The sequence below is a fragment of the Habropoda laboriosa genome, unplaced genomic scaffold (genome assembly GCF_001263275.1).
Source record: "Habropoda laboriosa isolate 0110345459 unplaced genomic scaffold, ASM126327v1 scaffold797, whole genome shotgun sequence".
Classification (NCBI taxonomy): domain Eukaryota; kingdom Metazoa; phylum Arthropoda; class Insecta; order Hymenoptera; family Apidae; genus Habropoda; species Habropoda laboriosa.
In genome coordinates, this window is record NW_017100886.1 from 270800 (window position 1) to 286937 (window position 16138).

At 35.1% G+C, this 16138-nt stretch overlaps 2 protein-coding genes across 4 annotated transcripts in view; one reads left to right on the plus strand and one right to left on the minus strand.

The window, feature by feature from the left end:
- The window catches only part of LOC108577481 (rab3 GTPase-activating protein catalytic subunit), a 46305-nt gene extending 43230 nt beyond the window's left edge, over positions 1-3075 (plus strand). Inside the window, exons 7-14 of one of the 3 annotated variants that reach the window (XM_017940638.1) lie at positions 733-790; positions 897-984; positions 1240-1384; positions 1500-1680; positions 1834-1933; positions 2049-2368; positions 2483-2686; positions 2773-3075. In XM_017940638.1, the coding sequence (XP_017796127.1) occupies positions 733-790; positions 897-984; positions 1240-1384; positions 1500-1680; positions 1834-1933; positions 2049-2368; positions 2483-2686; positions 2773-2994 (1318 nt within the window). In that variant the 3' untranslated portion in view covers positions 2995-3075. Of the gene's footprint in view, positions 1-732; positions 791-896; positions 985-1233; positions 1385-1499; positions 1681-1833; positions 1934-2048; positions 2369-2482; positions 2687-2772 lie in introns of all 3 variants that reach the window. The other 2 variants (XM_017940639.1, XM_017940640.1) reach the window with 2 other exon arrangements.
- A 282-nt stretch (positions 3076-3357) lies between these two features.
- LOC108577479 (transport and Golgi organization protein 6 homolog) lies at positions 3358-6908 on the minus strand. The gene is made up of 8 exons (XM_017940636.1): positions 6753-6908; positions 6565-6679; positions 6210-6441; positions 5602-6135; positions 4298-5506; positions 4018-4222; positions 3799-3950; positions 3358-3654 (listed from the first exon to the last, which is right to left on the minus strand). The coding sequence occupies exons 1-8, from the start codon at positions 6805-6807 to the stop codon at positions 3358-3360; spliced, it is 2799 nt and encodes a 932-aa protein (XP_017796125.1). The 5' UTR covers positions 6808-6908.
- Positions 6909-16138: the final 9230 nt, after the last annotated feature.

Consider the following 16138-nt stretch of genomic DNA (forward strand, 5'->3'; position numbering starts at 1 on the left):
TCTGCCTCGGTGCCACCTGTTGTGTTACGTCCTCCCAGAAAAGGGAATAGCCAACCTTTCAAATCACCAATTCTATACTTCCAACTACATATATCGTGTCTGTATGTATAGTGTGAAGTTCACCACGCAAATCATCTGGTAAACGAATAATTCGTACGGAAGGAAAGCTCGGTAGAAACGCGTATGATCCTCGGACAACGACACATTCGGTACTGGAAACCGTTAAGATCGTCTCAGTAGCATTGGCATCACGGTCTTCGACTAGACTGCAAGAATTCGCCGCTGTTCAATCCCCTCTAGAAAGTCCCCCCCCCTCTCTCTCTCTCTCTCTCTCTCTCTCTCTCTCTCTCTCTCTCATAGCAGTGACAGTCGAGGTAGGGCAGAATAAAGCACACATGCTTTCGGAAAACAAGTCTTCGATCGTTCCTTCGACCGTGAACTACCGAACCACTGTCCCGATTTTCGGCGGGATTGTTGGATTGCTCGTTAAACGCACTTTACGTGTTCCGTGCGCTCTACTACCATCCGCGGCGCTTAATTAAACAATGAAATTTGTTTTACTTCTTCACTACATTTCATATTACTAAGCGCTACTTTTTCTTAATCTGTTCAAAATTTCTTTATTAGAATATTTTTCTTTTTTCACATAGCCTTTTTAACATCGCAATATTATAATCCCGATGTCATGACCACAGGACAGACCACATAATTATCTGTATTTTGTCTTTTCAGAATTAGTCCTGGATTTCCGGATTCTGTACGAACATGTATATTGCATCAAAAGCTTCAGGTACAATTCGTTTTCCTTATTTTTATTTTTTTTTTAATAATGTTATTATTTCTTATCTTTCTTCGACACCTTAAGATTATTTATTTGTTATACGTTACTATTTTAGATGTTAAACTGTTGCATCGAAAAGAAAAAGACAAGGGAAGAATTAGCGCATAAATCTCAAAGTATAGATACTGACGAGTTCGAGACAGGTATATTTATTATGCGATGACATTATGAGCAAGTTGAACGTTCCAATAATGTTTCACTGAAAATTTTCAATCAAAGAAAATACGATATAATAAAAAAAAAAAAGAAAACAAGTACAATAAGAGATAAAAGGATAAAACTACATATTTATCCTTAAATAGAAGGAAAAGCAAACCTTTACGACGTTGATTAACCGTGAAAAAAATCTGGCATGGTAAGATTTTACAATTTGCATGTTAACGTTTCTGTAGTTTTAGCAGAATCAGATGAAGAAGAGTTTTTTGAGTGCACCAGCGAGGAACCAACAAACGAGGACGATTCAACGACAAGGACACATCTGAAAGCGAAACATCTGTTGTGGAACAAACCTACAGGAAGATTGGCCAAACATCCTTCGCTCAAGTAAAATCTACCAATCCATCTTCTTCTTTCACAAAACTTATTCGTTGTGTTCTCATTTCGATTTGATTATGTTATCCTGTGCATGAAGTAAATATTATTAATTAATTTTATTCAGGTTAATCCAAACTAGAGATCCTCTTTATCTACCAGTAACACAGGATCCAGTGCCAAAAACGGAAGATCAGCTCGAAGAAGATGCGCAAGTAATGATACAGCTTGGAACTGATAAACATGCTTCAGAAATGCGAGCTAGGATGATGAGTGCTTCGCTCTTATCTGACATGGAATCTTTCAAGGTGACAATATTATACATAGCTTCTAATTAATAAGTTTTTATTTCAAATCTAGATTCGTATTTTTCATTTCTTTTTCTTGCTTCATTTTGCTTTTCCTTTTTTACCTTCCATTCGTACATACTTATTATTAATACTTATCGCTAATAAATGCAGGCAGCAAATCCTGGAGCAGTGCTGGAAGACTTCATTCGATGGTATTCCCCAAGAGATTGGATCGAAAGCAATGAAACGGATGAGTGGGGTCAACCTACAGGTTTCGTGTTAATTTCTTCATTTATTTCTTAACAACGTTCAAGTTGGAAAACGATGAAATTTTAAGAAAGATTCGTATGTACACGTACAAAAATAATTAGTACTATTTGGTACAGGACATTTATCAGCAAGAATGCTAATTCCCAATAATCCATGGTCTACAACCTGGAATTCAGCTCAACCTGTGCCTGCGCATCGACAGAAAAGATTGTTCGATGACACGAGGGAAGCTGAAAAGGCTTTGCACTTTTTGGGCTGGAAGCGTATAGGTCAAATCGCCCGACTTCTCTTACCAACTTTAACTCATGCAGCGCTTTACACTTTGAGCCAGCAAAAGCAAGATGCTCTACCGAATGTACCCGATGTTGCACTCAGTATACTTAATAAATTACAACACGCTACAAAACCTATTCATCAGAAATTACACTTATATGAGGTATCTTCAAGTTATTCATTTATTAGTCTATTAGTCTAATGGTTTACATTATAACGCGTGGCGTGGGGATGGAGGGTCAAATATTACAAATACAAAGGAATAAATTTATTTTAGGAAATTATTCGAGATATAGAGGGTGTCGAAGCTCTTGTTGCACAAGTGAATTCCTTACAGCACAAACTAGATGGGAACGACGATTCTAAAGAGTTTACCTCATTCCTTATTCAGTTAATGAGAGGAAAGGAGGTAGAGGTGCCAGGTGGATCCAGAGGAAATATTGCTTCTCAAATAACAACTATGTTTAGAGACGCTCAAAAAGTACTAAACGTTACATTCATCCAATTTTGAATAATTTTATTTGAGAAACATTTCACATTTGTTTAATAATGTTTTCTATGTTACAGGCTGCCCTCGTGATAACTTCTCTTAATTCTGAAATAAATGGTACCGGAGATGGTAAACTTAAAACATTTCCTGAACCTTCCTGTAAAGAGTTTATTTTGCGTATTATAACACCACGACCTTCGCCGACTTCTATGCCACAACCACAAAGGCTGTACGCGTGTCTTAAGCGAGATTATATTCGTTTGGCCGGATTCTTCTCAGAGGATACAATATTTTTATAGTCTTTTTAATAAAAGTGAATCCATTGATTACTTCATTTTTTCTATTAATCAAGAAGTATACAAACATGTTTATTTACTCGTGGGGGAAAAAGTTAAAGGTCAAATAGAATAATGAAAGCAGTGTCATCGAACTCTTTAGATATGCATAAAATATGTCATACACGCGTATAATTGTAATATCTTTTCCTGAAATTTACGTTAAACAAAATTGAAGCAGTGATGGAAGATTTTTATTTCTAATTAAGACAAACAATTTAAAGTTGTACACTGATAAAGAAATCTTGAATGTAAATATCCTTTATAGAAAATAAATTGTTGCAAATGTTATTGAACATTTTCTCCAGAATATTCGTTAAGTATTCATTAGGGCGAACCTAATAAAAATATTCCTTTTTCAAGTTTTGGAGAAGAAAAGAGAAAGTTTCGCACTATGTGATCTAATTCTTCCAGAGCAAGTTGCGCGTGTAAACGTAACACTGGATCGTCATCATTGTCCCGTAAATATTTCAGTCCACGATACAAATCGACCAAATCTTTACCGAGACTAGTTAAGGTATCCTGTCCAAGTCCACGAAGTAGTAAACTGCTAACCATTACTGCAGCTCGTCGACACTCGGGGGCTTTGTCTGTTCTGACAATACAGCTAATGCAATAAATTACCTAAAAATATTTTTAAAGTAAACCTTTCTAATTGAATCCAGGTAAAGTAATATGGTTAAATATTCAATTTAATTACTCTCACATATTACACTCTAGTTAAGAGTGTAAAATAACGGAAATAATTTCGGGATATACGGAACATACCTCAATAACGATATTTCCTAATCGAAAGCCTAATATTTTGCACAGTTCACCTAAACAAGAAAGACTAGAAGCACGCACTAAAGAATCTGAATCTCGTGTAGCACACAAGAATCCGTTTATTAAAATATTTTTATAAGCCGTCGTCATTTCACCTATAGAATTATGTAAATTAGTTGTGAACAAAAAGAAGAAACAAATCTTTAAAGACACACCACATACCTAAAGCTCTCGTCACTTTTACAAGTATTTCTCCCAGTTTAATCCTAGTTTCTACTGTTATCTCTCCAGTTGAAAGACGCTGCGGCATATCAATATATTCCTGTACTAATGTTTCTATAACTACCTGTGGATATGAATTGGCCAAAGCACACAGTCCGTTAATGGCTGCCAAGTATATAAATGAATCTTCATGTTTTAAATTTTCCTGTAATACAAAATACACGATATAGAAATTCTATCGTAAAATTTGAAATTAAAAATTGATCTTTTTTATACCAACTTCAAACAGTTGTAAGAGAATCGCTTTGCTAGTAGTAATACACGGATCCATATTTTCAATCAATTTGGTAATAGTTATAAGCCCGTGTGCACGTACAGGTAATAATGGGTCTGTAAGATCCTTGAGTGCTTCTTCAAACTTATTCGATAGTTTACTATCAACTGATAGATCCTGATAATATCTTTGCTCTGATCTACCTTGACTATTGAACAATTCTATCAACTCTTTTGTTAATAATAACAATTGAGGTGAAATGTTTGAAAAAGTACAACATTCCTTCAAGAATTTTACAAAATCAGTAAATGCTGACGAATCGAGGGGTTTTTTTCTTTCGCTTAGAATCATTTTTACCAACATTAAACTGACGTATAAAATCTCGCAATCATCTTCTTCCGATAAACTGTGTCTTTCTTTAATGTACTGATTAAATAATGATTTTATGAAAGAAATTATTGGTTTTGGTTTTTCTATCTGTGCTTCTTGCACAGTAGACATGCTAGCTAAATTTGATAATAGTTTCACAGCTGTTAATTGTTCTTCAATCTTTTCCATTTTACCATCCTCAGTTTCTAATAAATGTTTATCTTCTTTTTCCTGATCTAATTCTTCTATAGATCTTGATAGAAATTTTAATAAATATATGAATAATTCAATCGATAGTATCTCATCATTGCATATTAAATCGAACAAACTGTCTGCAAATTCTTCATATTTACAAGCATTGTCTATTCCTACAATTTCAATTCCACCCGTTGGGCCAAATTTTGATAGCAAACGATTACCAAAATTATTAGTGAAAGTGTACCCAAGAAATGCAGCAAAAAGATCATTTCTAGATGATTCGTCATGTAAAAGTAATAATATAAGCTGTTTTATTTTAGATTTCAATACACAAGCACTTTGTCTAACATTGTTGTACAAACTAAACAAAGGAACAGCTATGTTCATTAAAAGTCTGCAAGGTAGTTGTTTAAATTTAGATTCCACAGTTATAAAACATTTCATTAAATTTTCTATGCATTTTACAACTTCATCCTCAGTTTTCATTATCTCTTGTTCATTTTTTGAATTTACAAGTAATGGATCACATACTTTTTCTACAATATTTTTACGACAAACATTAGGGTTATATTCATAAAGTGCTGTAATGCAGCAGTTTGCTATTGTTGTTGAATGTTTGACTTGTGTTGACACTAGAAGATCCAGTAACTGAAAACAAAAGATACAATTTGCTCCAAAGTTATCAATTATTTTAAAAAGCTATTGTTAATCATTAATAACGAAATTAATTTACGAATTCGTACTTGTAGGCATATAGATTTGTAATATTCATCTGAATTATTCCCATGCGATGTAGCTATTAATTTGGAAATTGTATCTAATTTATTCCAATCTTCTCCAAAGTCTAAGTTATCATCACAAATAGCAGCTACGATCGAAACAACTCCGTTACATTGCATAAGTTGCTGTACTAAATATTTGCGAGTTTCACATTGAAGCCACTTTGGTGCTCCCTTAATACCAAGAATTACCATCAATTCTTTCATACTGATAGACCTTGGACAATTAGTTAGCATTCGATGAAGTAAACATTTAAAGTGCTCTTGATCTTTTATTAATTCATCATATAAATCTGGAGTCATTTTAAATTTGTTTTTCCCTGTAATTTCTTCATTGGTTGATACACATTTCTTGGATGGTTTCATTAATGGTGCATGACATAATTGTAAAAGAGCAGCTATCAATGGACCTATTTGTGCAAGTATCGCAGAACGAAACATAATTTCATCATATAATTCCATAAGAGAATTAACTGTAAACTGCAATCTTCTATATTTCTACAATGAAAAAAGTATTCTAAATTGTTTCCAATTCATATATCATTATTAGTTATGAGAAATGTAATTCATACTTGTAAATCTGTTAGATTTTTTTTGTACATTTGCAAAGGTTTAGGACATAACTGAACTGTATTAACTCCAACACCAGGTAAAAGACCAGGTATAACTCCCATTGCAATTACAAATTCTATACAAACTTTTAAAGTATGAAATTCCTTAACACTAAAGAGGGAGTCGTTATTTGTAGAAACAGCTATTTTCATATTTTGTAATACACATATAAAGGTACATATATATTGATACCTAAAAATGTAACATTTGCATCAATTAAATTTATTTAATTTTGAATTTTTTCTAATACTAAATTCTTAATTGCTATAGAATATTAATAATATAATAGTTCTCGTCTAGAATAATTGTATTCACCTAATATCATTTTCATTTTCAATGTTATTAAACACAAATTTTTTAGCATTTTCCGTTAACATCGGTTCTATTTTTTGCAAAATTTGTTGCAGCCTATTATCAAAATCTGTAATCTCTTCTACAAATAAAATTGTATTCCGTTAAAATTTGCTCACATTTTAGCATTTCGATAATAAAAAATATTATACCATTTTCATTGGGATTAATTGTTGTCAAATGAAGTAATATTTCATGATAATTCATGTTTCTGTGTATTAAAATTAAGCTCTTGTCTTATGTGACATCCCTGTACACCCTATGCTCCTCCGCAGACGAGCACTTGAGAACACCGAAACGACAATCGTGAATCGTGGGCAAAAGCAGTTATCCCCACTATGACCTACCGCCGTCTCCCACTATACCGTCCTCGTGCTCTCACGCAAGTATAGCGGTAGCTCTGTCGTGTGCGAAGCCTCTTCGGCTCTTTCCGCCAATAATATACGTCACCACGTGACGCTCGAGCAACCTGAGCGCATGAGTAAGAATCAGGAGATTCCCTTTGAATCTCGGTGAGACGCAGTGTTTCGAGTATTGGGAGTTCGGAACAAAAATCGTAACTTCTAAATCAATCAATTTTCGACCTAAGTTCTCTAATACTTTTTTGAAGAGAATTCAAATATGCATTGATTGGCACATAAAAAAATATATGGTTTCATTTAAAAAAATTGTAGCGATCTTTATTTTTTATCGAATAAAAACTTTTTTGTAAATTTTCATTAACACAATTTATTGTCAACTAAATACTGACTAACTTTTGTTTGAAAAATTTGTTCATCAGTTTCGCGAAAATACCGGCAAAATCGTAGCCGCCGTTTCGCACACAGGGGTTTCAGAGACAAATATGTATCATAACTTTGTATACATTCAAAATTTCTCTTTTATTTTTGTTTTGTAATTTTCAGTAGGTAGTTAAATAACAATATAAGTAATAAAAAAATTGAATGACACGTACAATAGTAGGATAGGAAGCTAGAATACTGAACGCGTCAATAATAATTTTGACAATTTTCTTCATTTTGAGCAAATTTGAACAGTTAAATTTGACATTAATATGAAGATTTATATGTTCAAAATTAATATACAAAAAATCACAGAGGTATTACTCGGTACTTTTTTTAAAAGTCTCGTTAAATTTGATAAAAATTTTACATAAAAAATTAGGAAAATTTATTACTATTGTATTAAAATTCTGTGTCAGCTTCAAAGGTATTCAGGTACTAAAGACAACCTATAAAAATCAAATCAAAAACACAAATGGTCTGTGAATGGCACATATTTGAAAAATACACTAATGTTCCGACTAGCATAGTAACTTTCTGGTAAAAGACAGCCCCAGAGCGTCAAAAATCAGGCCCTTATATACCCCAAAAATCGTGAGTTTTGGTGATAGGGATTTTCCTGGGAACGGAATGCGTTCGTTTGCCTTATCTCAAGGACTTTCTAGAGGGTACGCGATAGACTAAAGACTCGGCGCCACCGTGTCGGCAAGGCTGCGTAGGTAACAAGGGGATGAATCTACACTTCTGGATCGGTGGACACTTGTAAAAAAAACTTGCCGCAAAGTTGTTTATAATAATGAAAATTAATGTTAAATTTTTTTTTACATCGTATTCTGCTCGACAAGGAGAGAAAAAGTTTGAAAGGAGCTATTGGAAATGGGTTATGGAAATAAAATAGTCTTTGTAACTGCTAATATTCTGTTCATTCTTCGACTCAGAGGAAACGTGTTTCAATTCTGACACGTCGTATAGAATTAATGAATAATGTAGCGACTGTTTGATCGCCTGAATTTTTGGCTTTTAATTCTGAATATATTTCTCCTTTCGTTTAACCGAGACCGCGAGAACTCCGCGTAAAACCGCGAGTCTACCGCGGATCGCAAGCTAGTTTCTTCTAGAAGCTTCTATCGCTTCGCGATTATTCGGCTGACGACGAGGATAGAGAGTCGTCCCTCTCACTTCCTCTCACGAAATGGAATTTTTCGGCGTCTTCGTTGCTAGTTGTTACAACGTCTTAATTTTAACAACAAATGGACGTATTCAGTCAAAATTATAGGCAATATTACAAACTATGGTTTGTTATTAACATCTTAAAATGAAAAAATGTTTAGATTTTACACTTTGAATTTCTGATTTTTGCCCATTGGTCGAAACACCGTGCGTCAGTGTTACATTTTATTTTTAATTATTTTGTAATTTCATTTTGTAACTTTTCAGCGAAATGAAAAATTTGAGAAATATTAATGTGCAAAGCACTTATCAAGGAGACTACATACCTGTCCCCCGGGGATTTTGATAAAATTTGAACGGATGAATTTAGAAGTCGAAAACTGACATTCTGTAAAATATTTCATTTCAATGCGCATTTTTTATAAACAATTGAAATTACTTCTATAAAACTTTGGAAGTTGAAGTTATGTTTAGCAATTGACAGTAGGTGTGCGCCTAAAACGTTTGCTTCGTAAGGGAATAGTATGGGTTTCTTCGAGTCTTGATGGTAGAAGAATATTTTTTACTTTTATTTTAATTGCTAAAATCTAATATTATTTTATTTTATGACATCTGCAATTTATTCATATAAATTATTAATTTTAAAATGTGGCGACCGCCACGAGGGGGCCACGCACTTAGGGAGATGTTTTTCCAAACATTTCCGAGTTTCTTCGTCCTCAAGGACAAGAGTATTGCCTCGGCAATGCAGGCCCGCGCCCCTACTTCCTGGGACTTTCCCAGGGAAAAGGGGCTACTTAAGGGAGCCCCGAAAAAGGCACGAGGCCTTTTGTCGTAGACATTCTCTACACGCGCATCACGTAGTACATTTGAAATTAGTTTAAGCATTACGTTTAAATAAATATATTTTTGTTACCCACTTGGCGAGTAATCATTTGCACCACGTCACTTCCAAAAAAACTTCAAATAAAACATATTTTTACAAAAGATATGGTATTTGTACATATAAACTTGATATATAATTTTTGCCTACGATAAATATTTACACAATATACATATGTGTAAACAATACACAATATATATAAGTATACATAGATTAATCATATATTTATTGTATTAATTATGACAACTAGCGAGATGATACAAATTGTAAAAACAGTAGAAACAGAAATTTTTTGCAATGTACATATCTAACAAACAATATTAAATTATAATTACATTTGTTATTTTTTATATTTGGTGGAAAATAGACGCAAATAGTTCACGGTGAATGAGTGATTATATTTTTATTATCTTCAAGCGGTTGAAAAAACATAAAAGTAAAAATATAAAAATTAAATAATGTGAAATTTTATGTATTTTATGTACAAAGATCCGAACTCAGATTACCCGCTTACGAAACAAACATCCTGTGCACTTTTTTTTTTTAATGGGCGTTTATTGTGCCAAGATAAATATTATATACAGGGTGATACAATAAACCTAAACGTCCAAAAGATTAACAGTAACAAAAGAATGGTAATTACAGATTAAAGGCTCTGGATGTTGAGCACGCGTAATCTTATCACTAAAACAGTAGTTTTGCACTTATTGCTTACGTTGATTGTGTTTCGTTAAGATGATTTGTTTATAACATTGGGTTTTTTTTTCTTTCTTAGTTGTATGGGAAAGGCACTGAAACTATACAGTTTGCTTGTTTGCGGTGTGTGGATAGAGAGAGAAGAGAATAGCAGCGAGTGGTTAGGGATGAAGAAAGGGGGGGGAGTGAGGCAAGGAACGATAAAGGTAAAGGTAGAGGTAAGGGTAAGGGCGAGCTTATGTTTATTTTATCCTTATATGTATGCTTATAATTATACTTATATTTATTCTCATGCTAAGTACACAGTGCAGGCTCGGTGACAGTAGAATCCGGTATTTGTCTTTTTAAATTACAACCACCAATATTTTTTTGTATTGCGTCTGTGTTTGTCTTTCAGGTCGAGGTGTGATAATTTGTGGTTGAATCGCATGTTTGTGCTGTTGGGTGCTGTGTTTTTGTCATATACTATTTTTTTGTCGTATGCTTTTCTGTTTATATGGTATATCAGTTTTGGTGGTTTTGTATATGTATATCCTTCACTGCCTAGGTAAATGAATGTTTCGGGTGGAATGTCGCCTGTTTGTCTCGTTTTCTCGTGGTATAGCGGGTTTGGGTATGTCGGGCTGTAAATGAGGCTGTTTGATTTTATGTTGCGAGAATTGGCCCAATGGTTTCTGATTAGTTTTAATATAAATAGGTCTGTGCGAGTGATTTTTGCTTCTTCGTATATTTTGTAGTTGCTAATATATTTTTTGTAATTTGATTCTGGGGATCTGTATTTATTTAGGCAGGCTCTGATGCATGTTCTTTCGAAGACTCTCATTTTTTCCATGATGCCGGCGCTCATATTAAACCATATGGGGCATGCGTAAGTTAGAATTGGTCGGATTAGTAGTTTATAAAACAGGATTTTTACTGCTTGTTTGAGGTCCTCCGCTTTTTGTATTTGTGTTTTTATGTGGTGGTTGTAGTTTAGCTTAAAGTCTAGATATACGCCTAAATAACGGACCGTGTCTTTGTGTGGTATTATGATGTGTGGATTTTTATTGTCGAAAAAATGGAATTTTTTTGCATATATTCTTGTGTCGTAGTTTGCGTTTGATGTATTTGAAATGTATGGGCGGAATAAATTTGTTTCGCATTTGTTGATGTTTATTTTTAGTTTCCAGGTGTGGAAGTAATTCTGAATTTTGTTGAACGTGTTTTGTAGTTCAGTTTGTATTTGGGAGAGTTTTTTGTGTTTAATATATATTAGCAGGTCGTCTGCGAATGCTATGGCTCATTTGTTGCCTCCGTTATTTAGGTCGTATAATTGTAGTCGATCACTGATGAATATGTTAAACAAGATGGGGGAATTTACGGTGCCCTGTTGTAGTCTATTTAGTATTTTAAAGTGTTTGGATGAGGAGCTTTGTCCGTCAGTGAGATAGAATTTTTTCCCGTGTACCATGTCCCAGATCATTTTGATGAGGTGGGTTGGGAACTCTTTGTTTAGGAGTTTAAAGAGGAGTTTAGGCCCTCCAGCCAAACAGTACCAAAAGCTTTTTCTAAATCTATAAAGATTGCTTCTACGCATTCCTCTACATTTCTTGCCCAGCAGATGTCTGATCTTAGTTTTCTAATTGCATGGATTGTTGAGTGTTTGTGTTTGAAGCCGAACTGTGTTTCCGGGATTATGTTGTTTCTATTCTAGAATGAGTTAGTGGCATCGTTTATTGTTTTCTCGTATACTTTACTTATATTAGGAAGGAGGCTGTTAGGCCTGTAGCTCTCTGGGTTGCTGCTATCTTTCTCTTTTTTTTTTTCATTGTAATGAGTTTGGCGGTTTTCCAGATTTTCGGGAAGTATGAATAGTTTAGACTGTTGTTGAATAGGATGGAGTAATGGAATACGAAATGTGGTGGTAGGTTTTTTAGTGCGATATTTGGTATTTTGTCGAAGCTAGACGATCTTTTATTGTTTAGCTTTTTAAATGTTGTTGTTAGTTTGGCGAATGATGTGAAATAGTTGCGTGGCGTGATGTTAGGGTCAGGTTGGTCTGCTGTGTTTGATTGTGTGAATGTGCATATTGTTTTGTCGGTCTGTCTGTCTTGTTGTATTTCTTTTTGTAATGTATTTATTTTGTGTTTGATCATGTTGGTTAGTTGTTCTTTACCCATGCTTGGGTTACGTGAAAGTCGCGAAAAATTACCATCCCTAAGCGCAGCGTTATATATTTCTATTCGTGTCGTTTAAAAAGTAACACGGGAACCGTGTGAGCTATTGAAGAAACAAGCACACCTTTGTATTCGGGATGAAAAATGCTAGGCGGGCGCCTAGAATATTTAGTTTGTCTTGTGTTTCCGTAATGAGTGTGTTGTTGTTGGAGTCTGTCGATAGGTTTTTGTTATTTATGTCTGCTTTGTGTAAGAGGTTTCTGTTGGTGGTTGGGATTTTGAGTGTGTCTATATTGCTAAAGTTTATTGGTCTGAAAATTCTGTTTATTGAGGGAAAAAGTTGTTTGGGTTTGTTTTGTGATAGGTTTTCTATTTCGTTTATCCAGAAGTTATTAACTGATCTTTGGAATGCTTTTCTGATTTCTTCTCTGATTTTTTTGCTTTGTCAATTTGTGTTTTGTTTGCTGCCGTGTAGTTTTGTGGTTTGGTTAGTTTGTTGATTTGCGTTATTAAGTGGCTTTTTTGTTTGCGTAGCCTTTTTATTTCTGGGGTGATGTATCTGTCTGTTGAGTTGAAGTTGTTGTTTATATGTGGGACTGCGAATTCTATTGCATTGGTAATAAGTGTGTTTAGTGTATCTATGTGTTTGTCAATTTCTTCTGTGTTGAGGTTTCTGTCGTTCGGTACGTCTGTTTTGTCGTTTTCTATTAGGTATTTTTTGAATTTTGTCCAGTCGGCTTTATTGTAGTTGTACGTTGATTGGGTGTGTGATTTGTCGATTATAAGGTGGTCTAATGTTGGTATTGTGATTTTCATGCGGGATGCTCTGTGGTCGCTGTCGTATTTGAAGGTGTCGAGTTGGTTTGGCGCAGGTAGTTGGTGGAATTTTATGCGATCGTCTGCTAGGCAAAGGTCAATGAACGCCCCACTTTTGGCGTGTGATGGACTGGCTGTTCGGAATAGGTTTGTTCTGTATATTATTTGATTGTCTGTATGCCATTTGTAGAGGGAGATTCCTCTCTTGTTATTGTTTATGTTTCCCCATGCGTGATGCTTGGCGTTTAGGTCGCCGACTAGGAGGTAGAAGCTTTTGTGTTGTTTAAGCGAAGTTCTTCAAAGAGTTATTTTGTTTCTGGTATGAATTCCTTTGTGTAGTTGCAAGTTGCATAGGCTGCTATTATATATAATTTGTAGTTGTTTTGTAGGTTAATTTCAATAATCGTTTCTTCGAGACATTTATTGCTTTTGATGCTGTTTGGCTGGATGGGTTTAAATGAGAAGTCTTTTCTTATTAGTATACCTGTTCCCCCACCTTGTTTAGCATGAGGTTTGTCGCTTCTTATTATTCTGTAATCTTTGAAGTTGATTTTATGATTAGGGTTTAGTTTAGTCTCTGATAACAATGCTACGTCAGGTTTTTGCTTGTTTAGACAGTCCAGGAGTGTTGCTCTTCGTTCATTTGTTATGATCGAGTTTACGTTTATTTGTAATATTTTTAGTTGGTTTATGGTTAGTTTCTTGTTAGTGTTGTTATTGTGTTGCCATTTTTATTTGTTTTTTAGTTAGGTGTTGAAGTCTATGGTTGCGGTTGCGGGTATGATGAGTTAGCGTTTGTGGTTTGAGGGGGTGTACTGTTTGTGAGTTTTGCGCTGTATGATATTTCCGGTGTTACGTAGTTATTTACTGATTTTTGTTTTCTATTTCTATTTTTATGTGTTCCCTTTTTTCTTCTATTTTTTCTTCTATTCACGGTACGATGCGGGATGTCCGAAATTTTTGCAGTTTATGAAGAAGGGGCGTGTTTCTGCGCCCTCTTCCATGTTTGTGTCTGTTGTCGAGACAGAGCATTCTCCTGGCTGGTGCGGTATATTGCATATGACGCATCGGTAGTTTAGATTGCAGTTTATTACTACGTGACCTATGCGTTGGCATCTTTTGCATTGGATGCGATTTTTTTAAATTATTTTCTCCCATGCATTGATGGAGTGCATTAAAATTTTTGTTTCTCAGGTTTTCTATTTTGCTATGCGGTGCTACTTTCACTATGTACATTTATGGGGAGGCTCCTGTCTTCTAATATAGATTTTTGTGTAGAGAATTTTTTGACTGCTAAGAATTTGATGTCTGAGTTTTTTATGTTTTGGAGCTCTGTTAGGATCTTGTCTGGGTCGAAATTACCGTCTAAGTTTTTTAGTAGGATTGAGAAGTGTTGTTCTTCTTTCGGTGTGTATAGTTGGGGCCACGATATAGCGAGGTCGTAAATGAAACTCTCAAGAATCGGCATCGATTGATGTTGCGGCACTCAAGGCCGTGTGTTGCAGTCTGTTTGAGAGTTCCAACAATAAACGAATGGTAGCATATGATTTGGTACTTCAAGTAGAAAATGGTATTTCATTTACAAATGGAAAATATGTTAATATTAAGCTACACAATCTTTTTGCACTTTCTATCTGTATATAACACGAGTAGATAAACTAAGATGCTAAAGCGGCTTTCCCCCGAGGGAGAAACCCTAATTTGTCCTAGCTGCATGCAGTTTTCAGTAAATATATTAGAATCAGTTGATACACTTTCGCTGGATACAAGAATTCTTCGTACGGTCCTGACAATGGTTTCAAGTACTTATCTGCTCGTATCTCTGTCAATTTTCGGGTCCCGGCAGCTAAAACATGTTTACTTTGACGTCTGACCGATTTTACGACCTCGCTATATCGTGGCCCTGACTATATGTGTAATATTCGATATTATTTTCTTTTAGGATTTCGCATGCTTGCTTGTGCTTAGTTGTGTTGTTTATGTTTTGGAGGTGTTTGTTGTTGTTTATTCGTTTGGTTGTGAAGTTGTTTAGCTTATTTGCGATAAGTTCTATCCTGTTTTTGGTGTTAGTGTTATGTATGATCATTGGTGATGTACCTGGCCTTCGTCCTTATGCCGGTCGGTTGGGGGTCCCTCGTGTTGGCTTCGGGCTGGCTGGCCGATGCCGTTAAGGGTTTTTCCGTCTTTTCCTGGGGGGGGGATAGTGCTTCCTGGCTGCTCTTTCTTTTTGGCGTGACCTTAGTTCAAGATGTGTCGTCTTCCTTTTGGTTTGCTGACTTGAGTGTACATATGTGTGTGTGGGGGGGTCTGCGTTGGTGTTTCAGTCCTTTTGTACTTGTTTGGAGTTTCACCTTCTTTATTTTTTCCTGTGCTCGGGTTGGTCGCCGCGCTTTCCTTTACTTTCCTTTCCGTTTCCAGTTGTTTAGACAGGTTTTCTATTGTCCTGTTTAGGTTTGTAATTATCTTCATTAGGTCTTCGTACGAGGGTCTGTCTGGTGCTTCCATGGTTTTTTTTTGTAGAGTTTTTGTCTGGGTCTTTTGGCTGGGTTTCATTTGTAAATTTTCTGAATCTTCCTTGCCGGTTTCTGTATCTGCTGAGTATCTCCTTTTATTCAGGTTTGGCGTTGGGTTTAATTTTTTATGCTTGTTTTATTTAATATTGCTTGTTTTGTTATAGTGTTCAGATGCTCCTTGTTTGAGAAGCTATGTCCGGCTTTATTTATGATTTTTATCACTTCACTTGTGTTTATAGTGAAATTTTTTTCTTGAATGCTTCCGGTTTTTTCATTTTTGGGGGTGGACGCCCCTTGAGGGCCAGTATTTTTTGGCTCTATCTTTTTTTTATTTTTGTTTTTTTAGTGGATGTTTCACCCTATTTGTGAAGCCGGCACTGAAGTTTTTGTTTTTATTGTATATATATTAGACACTGCACTCTCACTCGTTTCACTTTGACGATTGTGTTTGTGCGCGGGGCGCGTGAGGTATGCTAACCGAGCGTAAATTTTTGGCCTGCAGAGCTCTCGAAGACCCTTCCT